Here is an 18,336-nt window from a genome sequence, read left to right as displayed (position 1 = left end):
TTTTAAAAAATCCCACCACCTCAAAAATGCAAAAGAGATAAAAGAAAAATTAATGAAACACAAGTGGGATCACACATTTTTTGAGTTTGAAATTCATTGCAAGTTGATAATTTTGTTCCCTGCATGCTAATAATTTTGTTCAAAGTTTCTGGTTCCAGACTTGTAATGCCTCTTTACAGAAGGAAACACCAATATCTTCTGGAGGTTCTTATGTTTATTCCAGGACTCAAAATATTCTGTAGATAGACTTTCAAGGATTAAGAGCTGGCCGGGCACAGTGGCTCACGCCTGTAATCCCAGCACTTTTGGGAGGCTGAGGCCGGCGGATCACGAGGTCAGGAGATAGAGACCATCCTGGCTAACACGGTGAAACCCCGTCTCCACTAAAAACTACAAAAAATTAGCTGGGAGTGGTGGCGGGTGCCTGTAGTGCCAGCTACTCGGGAGGCTGAGGCAGGAGAAGGTCGTGAACCCGGGCGGCGGAGGTTGCGGTGAGCAGAGATCGCACCACTGCACTCCAGGCTGGGCGACAGAGCAAGACTGTCTCAAAAAAAAAAAAAAAAAAGCAGAAGAGCTTACAGTCAGACATGAGTGAATATGCAACAAAGCAAGGCTCTGTGAGGGAGAATCAGAAGAACAACACAGAGAAAGACCAAAACCACAAAAGAGATATAGAATGTAAATTAAGTAGATTTGGTATGTTTAAAAAAACAAAGAAAGGAATGAAAATATGAAGAGGGATAAAGACGCTGTAAAAATAAACAGAAAATCTTAAGAAAAAGAGAAATTCAGATTCAGATTAAAAATTCAACAAATGTATTTAGTTGTAAATTAGAATCAGTAACTTAGTATATACAGCTAAGGAACTGAATTATGTAGGGAAGAGACATACTGGTAGGAAGAGACTAAAAGACATTGAAAATAGAACAAAACAATCTAAATATATCTCATTAATTTCAAGGGAAAGGGTAGATAAAATGTAGTGGAGGCTATATTAAAGAAATATTGCTGACATTTTTCCAAACCTAATAAAAGACACCAAACTCCATAATCAGGAATCCCACCGAAATATTAATAGGATCAATGTTTTAAAATACACATTTAGGGGGCAGGTGTGGTGACTCATACCTATAATCCCAACACTTTGGGAGGCCAAGGAGGGCAGATCGCTTGAGCCCAGGAGTTTGAGAGCAACTGAACTACATGGCGAAACCCGGTCTCTAGAAAAAAACAAAAAAAAATTAGCTGGGGTGGTGATGCCTAATTGTAGTCCCAGCTACTCTGTAGGCTGAGGTGAGAGATCAATGGAGCCTGGGAGTTTGAGGCTGCAGTGAGCTATGATCCCAACAGTGCACTGTGTGTCACCCTAAGCGACAGAACCAGACTCTGCGACAAGAAAAAAACAAAAAGCAAAACAAAACAAAACAAAAAAAAGATGCACATTTGGGCACATCATAGTAGAACTGCAGATCAACAAAGACAACTAAGCAGATGTTGAAAGCAGAGATCATCTTCAAGGGAAAGGCAGTCAGGATAGTATCTCACTGGTTTCCTTCCTTCCTTCCTTCCTTCCTTCCTTCCTTCCTTCCTTTTCTTTCTTCTTCTTTTCCTTTTTTTTTTTTTTTTTTGTTTGTAGCAGAGTATCACTCTGTATCTCATGCTCCAGGGCAGTGGCTCAATCTTGGTTCACTAAAGCCTTTGCCTCCCAGGTTCAAGCAGTTCTCCTGCCTCAGCCTCCTGAGTAGCTGGGATTACAGGCCTGTGCCACCATGCTCGAGTAATTTTTGTATTTTTAGTAGAGAAGGGGTTTCGTTATGTTGGCCAGGCTGGTCTTGAACTCCTGGCCTCAAATGATCCACCCGCCTCTGACTCCCAAAGTGCTGGGACAGGCATGAGCCACCGCACCCGGCTGATCTCACTTCTTTAACAACAAAAATGTAAACCAGTGAAGAGTTATATTATGACAAGAGAAAATGGTTTTCATCTCAGTGAAAATATAATCAAATAAAAGCATCTTCAGAGCTGGATTATACTCCTAAATGTAGTAACTGGAAATATAAAGTATCTAGAAGAAAACATAGAAGAATATATTTGCTTACAAAATTGGAATAAGTAATGATTTCTTAAGCAGCATAAAAGCAGCTGTAATCATAAAAAGTGATCAAATGAACCTCAAAAAATTAAAAATTACTGCTCATCAAGATACACTATCATCAAATTAATAAGGAAACCATACACTGGGAGGAAAATTTCATCTCTCTTGATCTCCCTGTTTCTCTCTGTCTTCAAGTAAAGAAAAATCAGCAAAAAATTTGAACAGACATTCCAGAAAAGAAGATAAAGAAGTGATTAGCAAGTTCATGAAAATATGCATGTCATTACTCAGCAGGGAATGGTCCATAACACACAATCAAGTGTTCAGGCAGAGCACGCTCCCACTACTCTGAGAAACAGGACAAACTAGCTTAGAAGGAAAAGAAGAAAGGGTTTATCTAGTGCCCCAGGATCATATAACATATTAGAGACTAGACACGTCCATAAAAATGACTCAGTTTCCCCATTGCTTGTTAGTGCTGCCTGGTCAGTGGACCAGATTCCTCTTTGGCACTAGGAAGGCAGTCAGTTCTCATCCCCTTTGGAGGAATCTTTCTAGAAGCTTATATAGCCAATTACCAATACATCCTCACCCTCACGTGCTCTCTCCTGGACCCCGGATGCTCTACCAACATGGAGAAATATAGTGAGTGCCTCCAGGTGCTCAGTCCCAGGCACTTGACACTCTAGACTATGCAGCAGCTCTGGGAGGACTCAGCTTTCCGAGCTCCACAATTTTATGTTGGGAGCCTGTGGCAACTACTGACAAAAACAACGTGGCTGCCATCAAGATGTAGACCTTTTCTGCTGCACCAATTGTTTTAAAGGTACCTGGTATTTATTTTAATCAGGAATGGTAAGACACACTGTCATGGAAATGACTGTCATGAAAGGAAGAAGTTTTTAGACTCACAAATCCCTAGAAATAGGAGGTTGGTTAGGTGATTGGGGAAATGGGAAAAATGTGGGTAAGAGCCTTTATCATAGTTTCTGTGGAAATAAATGGATGGGGCAGGATAAGCAGGTTTAGGATTGGCTAGATTGAATAATTCCAGTGGGCTCTGGAGGACAGGGGCTGTCTCTAAGTGTCTGGTCCTTGGCCCTGGGGTGATTAAGGAAGGGAAATAGTGGCCTGGAGTGTAATAGCACTATAGGTGCCTGATAAAAGAAGTGGCTGGAGTATGGGTTCTGGATTGGTTGCAAGTGAGGCTTTTACCATCTCTAGGAATTGGCTAGCCATAGGAGGGACCGTTCTTCCAGTGTTAGGAAGGCATAAGATATCAAAGTATTAGAAATGCAGAAAATATAATGGCATAAGTAAAACACAACACCAAATGCTGGTGAATTAATTGTTGGAGTAACTTGAACTCTCATACATTGATGTTGGGAATTTACAATGGCTAACCACTCTGAAAAACTTAATAGAAACTTCAGGTAATTTCAGGTAGATGTAAACAAACAGCTACCTTATGACCTGATAATCCTACTCGTATTTAGCCAAGACATGTCTATGAAATGATTTAAATTAGCATGCTAATGAAAACCTTATTGGTGGCCTAAGATTTGAAATAACCCAAATGTCCATAAAAGGATAAAATGATAATAAACAAACTTAGGGTTAAGTATATAATGAAACATTAGTCCGCAGTAAAAAGAAACAACTACAGAAAATGCAACAACACACATGAATCTCTAAATCATAATGCTGAGTTTAAAAGCCAGATACAAAATAACACATCATATACTTCTGTTTTTATAAAATCCAAGAAAAGGTAAAATAATCTACGTTATTAGGAATTAGAATATGAAAGCTCATTAAGGTGATAGATGGGGGGTGGATGGCAAAGATCACAAGAAACCTTTCTGGAGTGATGGAAATATTCTTTATCTTGTTTGGAATAGTAGTTTCTAAAGTGCATATATTTAAGAGAAGTTACCAAGTTGGACACTTAGATATGTGTATTCTAATGTATATAAATTATATTCTAAGAAATACAACCAAGAATTTATTTTCATGCTTGCTTGTAAATGCACATAAATTTCTTGAAGGACACAAAAATTAATATTAGCTTCCAATTTTGAGGTATGGGGTGAAATGGGCATATAGGGGACAGATATAAGAAGGAAATTTCTCACTGTATGAATTATTTTTTATTTAAAAATGTGAATATGTTACCTATTAAAAAATTTAATACATTTTTAAAGTCAAGTATGTTTAAAGCACACTGCCTAATTTCCAACCTTGTGGCTATACCATTAAAAATTCTGAGTTATGCTTGCTTCCACACCTCTCATATGCAGTCCTTCAATAAGTCCCATTGATTATCTCTCCAAAGGTTATCTTTGGTATAAATACTTTCTTCTGTCTTCTTTTTTACCTCTTAGCCTAACCTACCATCATCTCTTATTTATATGAATAGTACTTCAAATGCTCCCTACTGTTCCCCTTGCCTCCACTTCTTGCATTCTATAGCCCGTTTTTCACTCAGTAGCCAGCACAACATTCTAAACATGTAAATCAGATAGGAACACTCCTGCCTGTTACATCTCACACATAGTATGTTGACCGATTGCCATTTGGCCTATATCGGCTCTACCTCTCTAATTTCCCTTATACTTTTTTTCCATTTGCTCACTACTGTCTTGCCACACTAGCCTCCTTTCTGCTTCTCAATGCACTAGTCTCTTCCTTCATGAGCTTTCAACAAGTCTATCTTCAGATCTTCACAGAGATCGTGTAGTTTTGTCATTCAGATCTTAGCTGAAATGTTGCCACCTTGTCAGAAAGGCCCTCCCTGACCAGCTCACTTGGAATAGTAGTCTCTTCCCCTATCTCTTACACTTTTATCATAGCACTCATTACAATCAGTTGTTTTCTCTCTGGTGTGTTTGTCTGTTGTCTGTTTCCATGCATTAGGATGTAAAATCCCCAGGAACAGGGACATTTTTCTGTCTTGTTCGGTGCTGCATTGTAGACACTACAATACAGCCTGGTTCATGGTTTTAGCTTCTAAGATAGTCTAGGGAGACAAATCTTTCCTAGCAGGAATAACAAGCCTCCATTCTAAGGATTAATTTAGATCATTAGACTATCTTCACTTTAAGTATTGTGGAAAACATTAGGAAGCAAAGTCCCTAATTATGTCTACAATTATGAAAAAATCATATTTTAAAAAGTCTTTGGTAGCAAGAAAGACTGTAATATACTCTAAGATGGGAATGTTTTTCCACATGTTTCTTTACTTATATCACTTGTTTTCTGTTTCTTTTAAGAAAGTAAACACTGTGTTTTTTAGTTTATTTGGTACATATAGTTTTGCAAAATATGCATTTTCATGCCTCTCTGTCTTTTCATTTCCTATTATTCCATTACTGTCTTTGCATTTGTTCCTGTTCTTGTATTTCTCCCCCCTCTTTTTTTACCTTTATGATTTTGTGTGTCTCTTTCTCCCTTTTTCTCTTTTCCTCATTTTCCATTTTTCCCACATTTTTTTCTGAATTGGACATAAATTAGAACAAAATATTTTTGATTATGCATTATATTTGTTGAAAAATTGTTTAGTATTTTAATTTTTAAAATAAAAAATTTTTTTAAATAAAAATAAATCTACTGAAATTTAATTATATTGTGTTCTACTATATGATTCTTAATTACTTTTCTTCTGTTTAGTAATATTTAGCTTAAAAACATAGTTGTCATTGCTTTAGTGGAACATAGGAGATACTTATTCCTAAAATGAAAACAACAAATGCCAAGAACACAATAAAGTGTATTTAAGAATACATCTCTTTGTGAGGAATTAGTCCTTCAACATGCAGTTCTCCTCTCCAAGAAGGATTATGCCAGAGTCTTTGTGAACATCGCTTATTTTTCTTTGCCTGTTTCTTTGTCACCAGAAAGATACTGAATTTAACATACCACCTACCTGACCACATTACTTCCTTTCTTGATATATCAATGATTTCCTATTATATACTTTTTTAAAAAAATAGTAATGTAAGAAATAAAATAACCTCTTTCGGCTTTCTGCCCACATGGACCTAATAAACATGCTGGCTATTCTGTAATCTCTGCCACTGATAGAATGTTGATTTTTAAACTTAGAAGTGACATAGTGACTTTTAAATCATATATACTTCACTGTTTATATATAACATGTTTCTAGTCTCATTCTTTGACTATATTTTGATGGCATTTCCACAATTCCCATTGAAAGTGTTTTGCAGCTTTTTTAGCCTTCAAATTCCCAAAGTGTATTATTCTCCATTGCATCACAAATTGATTGCAGATTTCAAAGTGTAAGATATTCCTCTTTGAGAAGAGATATTTAAGAATGAAGTCAGGAAAAATCAGCTATTGTTCCTTCTATTAGAAGGAGGTTATATCTGCCATATGAGAAGAGCTTTAGATTACTAGAGATGTAAATGTTTTTGCCATTCTCCGTATTTATAAGGAACATAAAGAAGGAAGAAATGGAAACAGATATTGTAACACCTCAGGTGGGACATCTGCTGCCTTGAAATGCAAAGACCAAAATTATAACAGACATAGATTAATATGTTGAATCTGAATTCGGTAACACAGCACCTTTTACCTGTTCTTAATAATATAGCTCCAGTTTCTCCTAATATTTAGAATTAATTTATTAGGAATATATAAAGCCTTTATTAACATTGCCTTGGGAATGTTTATACTTGGTCCTAAACCTATATCTATTAACTGAAAGGCATGAGGGAACAGAAATCATATCCAATGCAGAAATGCCAGAGTGCAGAGAAAATCTTCACCAACTTCACGATTTTGCAGGAGACTAGCTCTGTCTAGTTCCCACACCTGCAGGGATGAGAGGTTATTTTACAAATAGTTTTACCATATACCAATCTGGGACTTTGAGAGCTGGCTGAAGTGAAGCCTCCATAAATTCTTTTCTTGTAATCTCTTAAATTTATGTAGCTACCATTACCCTAGTGACTCATTTCAAAGGCAGGGACAGAGGATCTATATTATATATTTACTTCTTAGAAACTAAAGGCCCTCTTAATATCTACATTTTTTCCTTGTTTATTTTTGGTTTAGTTGGACTTCAATATGCTAATTATTGCTATCATTCTCATCTTATTATATTCATAAATCAACACAGTGAGATAAAATAACTCAGGCTAGGGAGATGACCTTCCCAAGATCTCAGGGTTAAAAAAATTGCAGGATGAAGAATTTAAACCCAGATAGACAGATGCCCAAATGAGGGCTTTTTAAATGGCATCCATTACTTTGCCTAGAAATCATGGCATTATAAACATTGGTATCAGTTAATGATTTGATAATACTCTTTAACTTTATCCACATTTTTCAGAACACACAAAAAATTAGTGATTATTTAGGTTATGGGTTACAAACTAGATAGCACATATTAATAGACATCACATTCTTATTCTTATTTTGGGGACATTTATAAAATGTGTTTTTGCTGGTAGGGTCGATTAATGAGAAATTTCTTTCAAGCATAAAGGTGAATAGTGCCACTTTTATTAAGATCCGTTATAAACAGACAAAATATTTGAGGTAATGGGTATTAATTTAAAAGTATTTACAGAGTATATTTTAAGGAGGATACTATTCAAGGAAAGTAATTTAGTACAGAAAGGTGGGTTAGTTATTTTTAACTCTCAGAAAAATTGGAGTGAAGAAACTTCATGTGCTGTCTTTACTATTGTTTCAAAAGAAAACAATAGTGATGCTTCTCAGAATTAATAGGAAGGCAAATATGAGATCTAATAAAGGAGAAATGAATAGAGAAGACAAGAAGAGAGAGTGGAAAAATATTGGAAACTGCAAGGACATTGAGAAATAAAAGTAACAAAGGAGAAAAAATAGAAGAGAAACAAGAGAAAAGCAAGGGGAATCATTAGAGGACAAATATGAGAGAGAAAAAGGGAGAAGATAAAATTAGAGAAAAAGAAATCAACTTAAATAAAAGTGTAACTTAAAAAATGAAGTGTAGAAATATTTAGTGAGATGTGAGTGGAAGGCCATAAAATAAATATTTTAAAAGGAGGTATGAGGAAATATAAAGAAAAATCAGTGAATTAGTGCCTGTGGATGGGAATCAAGTCTCCAAACACCTGCTCCATGAATATTCTAACAAGAGCCTGGACTCTAAACATGAACAGTGCATAGGGCATCCTTTAGCTGGAATGCGTGTGCCGCCACCCATTACTCTTTCCTCTTCTGTGCTGCTCCAGCATTGTCAGGAGCAGATGAAAGTTTGTTTCTGTTGAAATTGAAATATAGGATAGAGGGAATGGCAGTCATTCAGATTTCTATTTCAGCTTCCACTGACAGTGATCCTTCTAATATAGTTATGTTCTTCTAATATAGTTAGACAAGACCAAGCTTGTCTTTGCAGGAATTTCTGTGCTTTTATTTTGCTGGGACTTAATTCATTTTACCTAGAGGAATGTCCACCTTATGAATATATATATTTGGTCTCTGGATCCATAATGAGCATGATGTGAGCACTGCCGGTATAACAAAAGAGCTTAGCGGGAAGTACACAAAGGGAACACAGTGAATCAAAGATATTTGATGGTAGTGGGTTCCAGATGTTACAGAGTCAGTAGGAGAACAGAAGTGGATGATAGGGAATAAAATGCAAGGTACAGTGCAAGAACCTAAAACTCCCAATCTCAGAGATACTTGAAAATTTCTCCTATGACCCAAATACACCCTCAGTTTTTGAAAGAGTGTGAAATAACCAACTGCATAATAACATGCAAGATGCACACAACTTAAGAGTAAGCAGAGACGGAGTCCCGACTTTTCTATTAGCAGGTTTTATATGCGCAGAAGGAATGATAAATATTAAGGTCAATAAGTGGCCAAGTGCCAAAAATGTCCATCTTATGAATGTCCATCTTATGAATACTTATATTTGGTCTCTGGATCCATAATGAGCATGATGTGAGCACTGCCGGTATAACAAAACAGCTTAGAGGGAAGTACACAAAGGGAACACAGTGAATCAAAGATATTTGATGGTAGCAGGCTCCAGATATTACAGAGTCAATGGGAGAGCAGAAGTGGAAGATAGGGAATAAAATGCAAGGTTCAGGCAAGAACCTATAATCCCCAATCTCAGAGAGACTTAAAAGTTGCTCCTATGACCCAAATACATCCTCAAATTTTGAAAGTGTGAAATAAACTGCATAATAACGTGCAAGATGCACACAACTTAAGACTAAGCAGAGAGCGATTCCTGACTTTTCTATGAGCAGGTTTTATATGCACAGAAAGACTGATAAATATGAAGGTCAATAAATTGCCAAGTGCCAAAAAAAAAAAATAAGAAAAGAAGAAGGGTATCATATGTAAAATTTTATGCTTCTGTTTTGGTTAGGATACAATACGTGTGTTTGTGTGTATTTATGTGTGTCTGTGTGATGTACATACATGTGATGTAAGATACTACTTTTTTTGAGACAGAGTCTTGCTCTGTCACCCAGGCTGGAGTGCAGTGGTGCAATATGGGCTCACTGCAACTGCCATCTCCCAGGCTCAAGCAACTCTCATGCTTCAGCCTGTGAAGTATCTGGGACTACAGGCTCCTGCCACCACGCCTAGCTAATTTTTATATTTTTAGTAGAGACAGGGTTTCGCCAGGCTGGTCTCGAACTCTTGGCCTCAAGTGACCCAACTGCCTTGGTCTCCCAAAAGGGTGGGATTACAGGTGTGAGCCACAGTGCCTGGCCTAGATACTTCTTTCATGATTCCCAATTTTGACCATACCTGAAAACCTCTGCTATTAATTAATATATTAGGGTTAGATATATTTTAAAAAGCATATCTTTTGATGTTTCAAATAGATGTGTCATTATAAATATTTTCTTTGATTTCTTAATTTGGGACTTTATTGTTTTTATTTCTTTCCCTCTCCTCTTACGCTGTCTCCTCATTCAGTTAGTTAATGAACCTCTTTCCCTCTACTCTACACTTCATATTCCACATTATTTTGAAACAATTGTGCCATTTAACAGAAGCATATGAAATATTTTTCTGTATCACATTGTAGTGTTTTGTTCTAGCTCAAGATCTTTAGCTTTTAATTTTTTTATTTCAACCACAAACCATTTTTTGAGCATGCACCAAAAACATACATATCTTCTTTATGCATTTCATATTTAATTATACCACGATTCTATATAAACTGTAAGACGTTCAAAAATAAAACTTCAAAGAATAGGATACAATAATGTAAGTGTGGAAATTCTCCTGTTATTGCTTTCATACCAATAAATTATTATGCACATCCCCAAACATGAGCACAGTCTCAATTTGGAGGCCACTGTACAGAGAAGCCTCAGATCTTGTTTTCTCCGGAGTGACCAAGAGTCTTTTTATTTAGACCAGTTCATTCGGTTGATGTTCTATAGAGAAAAGGGAATTACTTCTGGTAAGTACAGTTGCCTTTATAAAAGTTTTTAGATAAACATTCCTAAGGTAGCATTTATATAAAACAAATTGTACTAATTGCTGTATGGTTCAATACTCAATAAGTTTTGACAAGAATAGATACATATAACCATTATAATTAAAAATGAAACATTTCTGTCCCCTTGAAAAGCTCTGTCATTCTTCTTTGCTGTCAATCCCAGCTCATCTTCCATTCAAAGCAAAACATGAAGACCTCAATAACTGGGGTTAAGTTTTTTCTCAGTCAGAAAAATTTTCGTATGCCTCATACAAATCAGGAACAAATTCAGAGCAGTAGCACCCAAGTCTTGCATGAGTGAACACTTAAACAGAAGCACAGGACTGAAACAGAAGGAAGAGTGTGGCTTCAGGACCCAGGTGTTGGCCATCATGAAATGAGGAAGCATAAACAATAGTGATTTCTCAGGTTGTTGAGATAGATAGAATAATATAAATGTGGCATACCTTGTGTTTAGTTCAAGAACTATAATCTAGATGTAACACCTGAAAATAAACTCTTTTATTGATATTCTACAGGCAGAAGAAATAAAGATAGCAAACAACACAGTAGTGACAGAATTTATCCTCCTTGGTCTGACTCAGTCTCAAGATATTCAGCTCTTGGTCTTTGTGCTAGTCTTAATTTTCTACCTTATCATCCTCCCTGGAAATTTCCTCATCATTTTCACCATAAAGTCAGATCCTGGCCTCACAGCATCCCTCTATTTCTTTCTGGGCAACTTGGCCTTCCTGGATGCATCCTACTCCTTCATTGTGGCTCCCCGGATGTTGGTGGACTTCCTCTCTGTGAAGAAGGTAATCTCCTATAGAGGCTGCATCACTCAGCTCTTTTTCTTGCACTTCCTTGGAGGAGGGGAGGGATTACTCCTTGTCGTGATGGCCTTTGACTGCTACATCGCCATCTGCCGGCTTCTGCACTATTCTACTGTCATGAACCCTAGAACCTGCTATGCAATGATGTTGGCTCTATGGCTTGGGGGTTTTGTCCACTCCATTATCCAGGTGGTCCTCATCCTCAGCTTGCCTTTTTGTGGCCCAAACCAGCTGGACAACTTCTTCTGTGATGTCTCATAGGTCATCAAGCTGGCTTGCACCGACACGTTTGTGGTGGAGCTTCTGATGGTCTTCAACAGTGGCCTGATGACACTCCTGTGCTTTCTGGGGCTTCTGGCTTCCTATGCAGTCATCCTGTGCCATGTTCGTAGGGCAGCTTCTGAATTGAAGAACAAGGCCATGTCCACGTGCACCACTCATGTCATTATTATACTTCTTATGTTTGGACCTGCTATCTTCATCTACATGCACCCCTTCAGGGCCTTACCATCTGACAAGGTGGTTTCTTTCTTTCACACAGTGATCTTTCCATTGATGAATCCTATGATTTATACCCTTCGAAACCAGGAAGTGAAAACTTCCATGAAGAGGTTACTGAGTCGACATGTAGTCTGTCAAGTGGACCTTATAATAAGAAACTGAAAAGGAGGAATTCTGGCTGGAATTCATATCATTCATTTAACAAGTCCTGTTTTTCACTGAGTACCTCCTATTTGCCAGGTACCACTGTAGGCAATGGGGGAGAGTTATGCATAATGAGAGAATAAACTAAATTTATTTAAAGAATATAAAGGAAACCCCAGAGTGGTTGAAGTATAATGAGTAAGTGTGAGAAATTTAGGAGTTAAGTTTTATGTGACTGCAAGGGTCTTTTAGTCTGAGGTAAGAATTTTTTCATATCTTAATTGTGGTAAGAATCCATTTTAAAGTTTTAAGCAAAGGAGCAGCTCATCTACAATGCTTTCCTCTATTGGTTAGAGCAACATCAGCAAGATTTTAGGCAGAGATTAATAAGCTGTAAAATATCAAAAACCAAATGTATGTTGCAAGTATGTTGTGAAAAAGACTATAGTCTTTTATATATAAATATATTAAAAATTATATATATTTTAATGTTTATATATATTTTATAAATATGTATATTTACATATACATATAAAATAAGTAATAGATTTTTTATATATTTATAAATATATATTCTTTATATATGTAATCAATATATAAAAAATATATATTTCCCCCTCAAATTTGGTAGAGAGATAAGAAAGGAAGCCAATTTGTTTGATGGTAAAATGTCATGGAATTTTTTCACTTATTTTTTCTTCAGAGCTTCACGATGATTATTAGACATTATTAGATATTTAGTACTACAGATTATATTATAGATTACATAAATCACTCCAGTTATTTTCAACATAGTGAAGCAGCTTCATTGTCTGGGGAAATACCTGCAGTTCATTGTCTCATGCTGTGCAGATTAATGACAGGGACTCACACATGGAGCGGTTTAAGGAGTGGAAAGTTTATTGGGCAAGAAGGAAGAGAAGAGCTCCCCCATACAGAGGGAGGCGGGCTCTGAATGGAATAACCCCACTTGCGGGAAAAGCAGTCAGTTACATTGGGAGGCTCAAGGAGGTAGTGTCTGATTTGCATAGGGCCCAGGGGATTCGTTTGACCAGGTGTGTCATTCACACAACCCATGAAAAGACTGGACCTCCCACCCTAATCTTTTATTCTGCAAATGCGGCTTCTACCTGGCTGTCGCCATGATGCCTGCACATGTGGCTTTACTTGGCTGGTGCCATGACACCAGCACATGTGGCAACAAAGTAAAGTGAGTGGGAACAGTCATATTGAGTGGACCTGGCTCTTAGCCACCTGCATGTACTTCTGCAAGCCTGTAATTTACATACCTAGGCTTCCAGCATGGCTTTTCAGGCTGCTTTCTGTTAGAAAAGAAGTAGTTTGGGGGCTGCTTTTTTATTAAAAGGAAAAACCTTTCCGAGGACTCTTTTACCCTTTCTAGCTGCCTAAAAATAATTTCTTAATAACTCCTGTATTAATAGTGGGGTCTAATGTGAGAAATTAGGTACTTATAAAATTTTTCAAGTATAGAAGACCATTATTTATGCTGGGCATCTATTACAGAAATTGTTGCCAGAAAAACACCGTAGAACTAACCTGCTAGGTGACCTATCCCTGCAATAACCAGGAGGCCGAGAGGACAAGAAGCCACTTTACCAGCTCTTGGCTCAAGGAACACATCAATCAGCCATGGTCTGGCATGAACTGAATTGTAGAGAGCACCTCTCATGTTATTGTCTCTCTAATTATTTTTTCTAAATTAAATTTTGTATGAGTATATTTGATAGAATCTGTAATGCTAGTGGCAAAAGTCTTTGACAAACCTGTCTATATGTTGACAACTTCTTCAGAAAACAAACAAAAATGGTGGTAAAATATAGGATAAAAAGTTTGCAATCTTGGAGGTGAGAAAGGCCATTGAAGTTTGACAAAGAAAATGAAAATAAAAAGATATATTAAATCTTGATGTCTTCTACATATTTTGATATGTAAAAATGAAAAAGTTTATATGGGCAAAAGGCAGAAAAATGCTGAAAATATTTCTATGGCATATAGATGTGGAGATTATTTTCTGCACGATTATAAGGTTTGCATGTAAATTGAATATTTTCTCCCTACTCCAAGACTGTATAAGAGGGAAACCATGCATAAAAATTAAAATAAAAATTACTAAAAATTGACATAAATAATAAAAATTTATCTAATACATAAAGAATTTGCTTAAATGAATATGAAATAGTTACATAGAAGGAAATGTGGGCAATGAACAAAGGAAAAAATGAAAAGGCTTATAAGCATGAAAGTAAGCTTACCCTTAAAAATCAACCATAGAAATGAAAACCACTGATTTTGATTAGCATGTAGGATAACGTTGCTCATGTATTATCAATAAAAAAGTACAGAATAGGGAGAGGTGCCAGAAGCAGCTATCATGTGCCACTCATGGAGAGGGAGACAGGGTGGTGAGTAAACACTAGCTCTTCAAGTGGCTCATCCATGAGGCCATGTTAGGATTCATCAAGGAAGCAACTGCAATCGATGGACAGCAGAAAGGGGCCAGGCAGGAAAGCAGTCCACCCAGGATTGGCATAGAGCCAGGTGAGGCTCCCTACCATAGGGAAAGGGTGAATAAGAACCTCCTGGGACCCACACTTCTGCCATGGGCCTTTGCAATCCTGGCACAGGAGATCTCCCGTGACCCCGGGGGGCCTCCAGACCAACACAGAGAGATTACTGGAGTCCGGGCAGAGCTGCAGCTAGGCTCACCTGGAGCCCCATGAGCCTTGGGGCCCTGAGCACCTTGGTGCTGGCTGCCATAGCCCCACCAACAAGGGAGGCCAGTTCTCTCGCATGCCCCTATAATAGGGGCTGCATCCACGGTGCTGAGGAGCAGACTGACTGCAGGCCCCGCTTGCTTCATCAAGCCAAGCAAAGCCCACTGGCCTGGGTCGCCCACGCAGCCACCCCACTCCCACCTGAACACTCAGACCAGTCAGGGCTCTCCATTTCTTTGGGAAGGAACTCCCAGAGGTAACCAATAGGCCTGAGATTTCTGGTACTGTGGTCTCCCACATGCTGCCCTCAGGCTGGGGAGGGATCGAAGAGCACAGGAACTGTCCTAGACCTTCAGCAAAGCAGCTGTCATAAGAAGAGCTGTCATACAGAAAAGCGGCCAGATTATTTTCCACGTGGGTCCCTGTCCCAGCTACTCCTCACTGGACAGGGCCTCCAGGCCTGGGGTCCCAGCACAACTGCCCCACCCCCACCTGATCTTTCATTTCGCAGTGGCCCTGAGTTTCTCTGGGATAGAGCTCCCAGAGACAACCGGCAGGCTCTGTGCCATCACCAGCTGAGTGTAAGGCCCTTCCTTGCTCCCCGCAGGCTAGGTAGAGAACAAAGAGCCTGACTGCAGCTGTCCTAGGGAGAGAAGGCCAGATTGTCTTCCTTGCGAGACCCTGACCCCCGCTACTCTTCACCAGACATGGCCCGGCTTGGGCCCACAGCACAGCCTCCCCACCCCTGGATCCTTCCCCTTGGCAGTAGCAGTAGCTCTGGGTGGAGTTGTCAGAGGCAGCTGACAGGCCGTCTGCCACTGCTGCCACCCCCCAGGCTAGGGAGGGAACAAAGAGCCTGCTTGCTGTGCTTGCACATCCAGCATGCCACAGCTGCTCTATGGAGAGGAGGCCAGACAGTCCCCGCAACAAGCCCCCGATCCCTCTGCTCTTCACCAGGGAGGGACCTGGGCTTGGGCCCACAGCACAAACGTCCCATCCCGGGCTGCTCATTCTGACTGGCAGCGGCTCTGAATTTCTCTGGGGTGGAGTTCCCAGAGACAACTGACAAGCCCTTTGCCATTGACACAGCCAAGGTCCCGTCCCCTGCTCCCCCAAGCTGGGGAGGGAATAAAAAGCCCGAGCTCGCCCCAGGTCCCACACTAGAGCGGGAAGAGAAACCCACACTCTCAGAGCACTGAGAGGGGTAACGCGTGGGTTCCTCGGCTGCTGTGGGAACGGGGTACACCTCCCTCTGCAGGACGAGCCTGGAAAACGTGTGGTCTAATCTCCCTGAGGCGGCCTCTGCCTGAGGGAGCCCCGCAGCCTGGAACACCTAGCAAAAGAAATGATGGTGCAGTGCTGGTGATCGGAGGGGCTTCCCCCAAGGCTCAGGAGCGGACCTGGTGAGGGGGTCACTTTCCTCCCTGCACCGGAGACCAGGCTGTAGATGTGAGGAAGTACAAGGGAACCACAGGCCTGAGCAAGAGCCTATCTACTATCCATTACTCTTAAGCGACATCTACTGGATTGCAGCCAAAACTGCTACAACACCAAAAATATTTTGCTAATATCCCCCAGTGAAATCAAAGGCAAGAATCCAGCCACAAATAAAGACCCTGCACAAAGCCTTGGCTATCTGAAAACATTCAGAAACAAAGCCAAGTGACTATACTCAAATTACACCACAGGTAAAGGAACGCCAATGCTTCCAGATGAGAAAGAACCAGTGCAAGAACTCTGACAATTCTGAAAGCCAGTTTCCCCATACCTCCAAATGAGTCCACCAGACCCCAAGCAATGATAATATTTTTTTATTTGCTTTCCTTATTTGTTTGCTTGTTTTGGGATAACTTTTACTTTTTTAATTTTAATTTTTTAACGTTTAGGTTCAGTTATACATGTGCAGATTTGTTATATAGGTAAATTGCTTGTCATTGGGGTTTGGTGAACAGATTTATCACCCAGATAATAAGCATAGTACCTGATAGGCAGTTTTCTGATCCTCACCCTTGTGCCACCATCCAATCTCAACTATGCCCAAGTATTTGTTTTTCCCTTCTTTGTGTTCATGTGTATTCAAGGTTTATCTCCAATTTATAAGTAAGAACATGTAGTATTTAGTTTTTTGTTCCTACGTTAGTTCACTCAGGAAAATAGCCTCCAGCTCCATGCATGTTGCTGCAAAATATATTATCTCATTCTTTTTTATGACTGCATAGTATTCCATAGTATATTTGTACCACATTTTCTTTATCAAGTTCACCACTGATGGGCATCTAGGTTGATTCCATGACATTGCTATTGTGAATATTGCTATGATGAACACACTTGTGCATGTGTCTTTATGGTAGAATGATTTATATTTCTTTGGGTATATACCCAATAATGGGATAGCTGGGTTGAATGCTACTTTGGTTTTAAGTACTTTGTGAAATTGCCCCACTGCCTTCCATAATGGCTGAAACAATTTATATTCCCACCAGCAATGCATAAGCATTCCCTTTTCTCTGCAACCTCACCAGCATGATCTATTATTTTTTGACTTTTTAACAATAGCCCATCTGACTGGTGTGAGATGGTATCTCATTGCGGTTTTGATGTGCATTTCTCTAATGATTAGTGATGTTCAGCATATTTTTCATACGCTTCTTGGCCAAGTGTATGTCTTTTTTATTTTATTTTATTTTATTTTAATTTTATTTTATTTTTGAGATGGAGTTTCACTCTTGTCACTCAGGCTGGAGTGCAGTGGTGTGATCTCGGCTTACTGCAATCTCCACCTCCAAGGTTCAAGAGATTCTCCTGCCTCAGCCTCCCCAGTAGCTGGGATTACAGGCACCTGCCGCCATGCCTGGCTAATTTTTGTATTCTTAGTAAAGACGGGGTTTCGCCATGTTGGCCAAGCTGGTCTCGAACTCCTGACCTCAGGTGATCCACCCGCCTTGGCTTCCCAAAGTGCTGGGATTACAGGCGTGAGCTACTGCGCCCAGCCTTGACTACTTTTTTTTTTTTTTTGGATGGAGTCTCGCTCTGTCACCAAGCTGGAGGGCAGTGGTGCAGCCTCAGCTCACTGCAACTTTTGCCTCCTGGGTTCAAGCAATTCTCCTGCCTCAGCGTCCCGAGTAGCTGGGACTACAGGCGTGCATTTGCAAACATTTTATTCTATTCTATAGGTTGTCTGTTTACTCTGTTGATAGTTTATTTTGCTGTGCAGAAGCTGTTTAGGTTAATTCGGTCACATTTATTAATTTTTGCTTTTGTCATCTTTGTCATGAAATCTTTGTCAGGGGCTATGCTGAGAATGAAATTTCCTAGGTTATCTTCCAGGGTTTTTATGGTTTTGGGTTTCACATTTAAGTCTTTAATCCATGTTGGGTTGATTTTCATGTATGGTATAAGGGAGGGTTTCAGTTTCCATTTTTTGCATATGGCTGTCTAGTTATCTCAGCACCATTTATTGAATAGGGAGTGATTTTCCCATTGCTTGTTTTTGTCAGCCTTGTTGAAGATTAGACGGTTTTTGTTTTTAGTTCTGCTTATGTGGTGAATCCCATTTAC

The 18,336-nt window shown here is 39.2% G+C and overlaps 1 protein-coding gene across 1 annotated transcript; it reads left to right on the top strand.

Annotated features, from left to right (window-relative positions):
• Positions 1-8,289: 8,289 nt before the first annotated feature.
• On the top strand, positions 8,290-12,061 carry LOC109023100 (olfactory receptor 4N4-like). Its single transcript, XM_055362253.2, is given in 2 exon segments — positions 8,290-8,358; positions 11,102-12,061. Coding segments are annotated over 2 exon segments (1,029 nt in total).
• Positions 12,062-18,336: the final 6,275 nt, after the last annotated feature.

Source organism: Gorilla gorilla, chromosome 15 (assembly GCF_029281585.2).
Source record: "Gorilla gorilla gorilla isolate KB3781 chromosome 15, NHGRI_mGorGor1-v2.1_pri, whole genome shotgun sequence".
In the NCBI taxonomy this organism is placed as follows: domain Eukaryota; kingdom Metazoa; phylum Chordata; class Mammalia; order Primates; family Hominidae; genus Gorilla; species Gorilla gorilla.
Note: the sequence above shows the minus strand (reverse complement) of the source record. Positions and strands in the feature narration are given on the sequence as shown.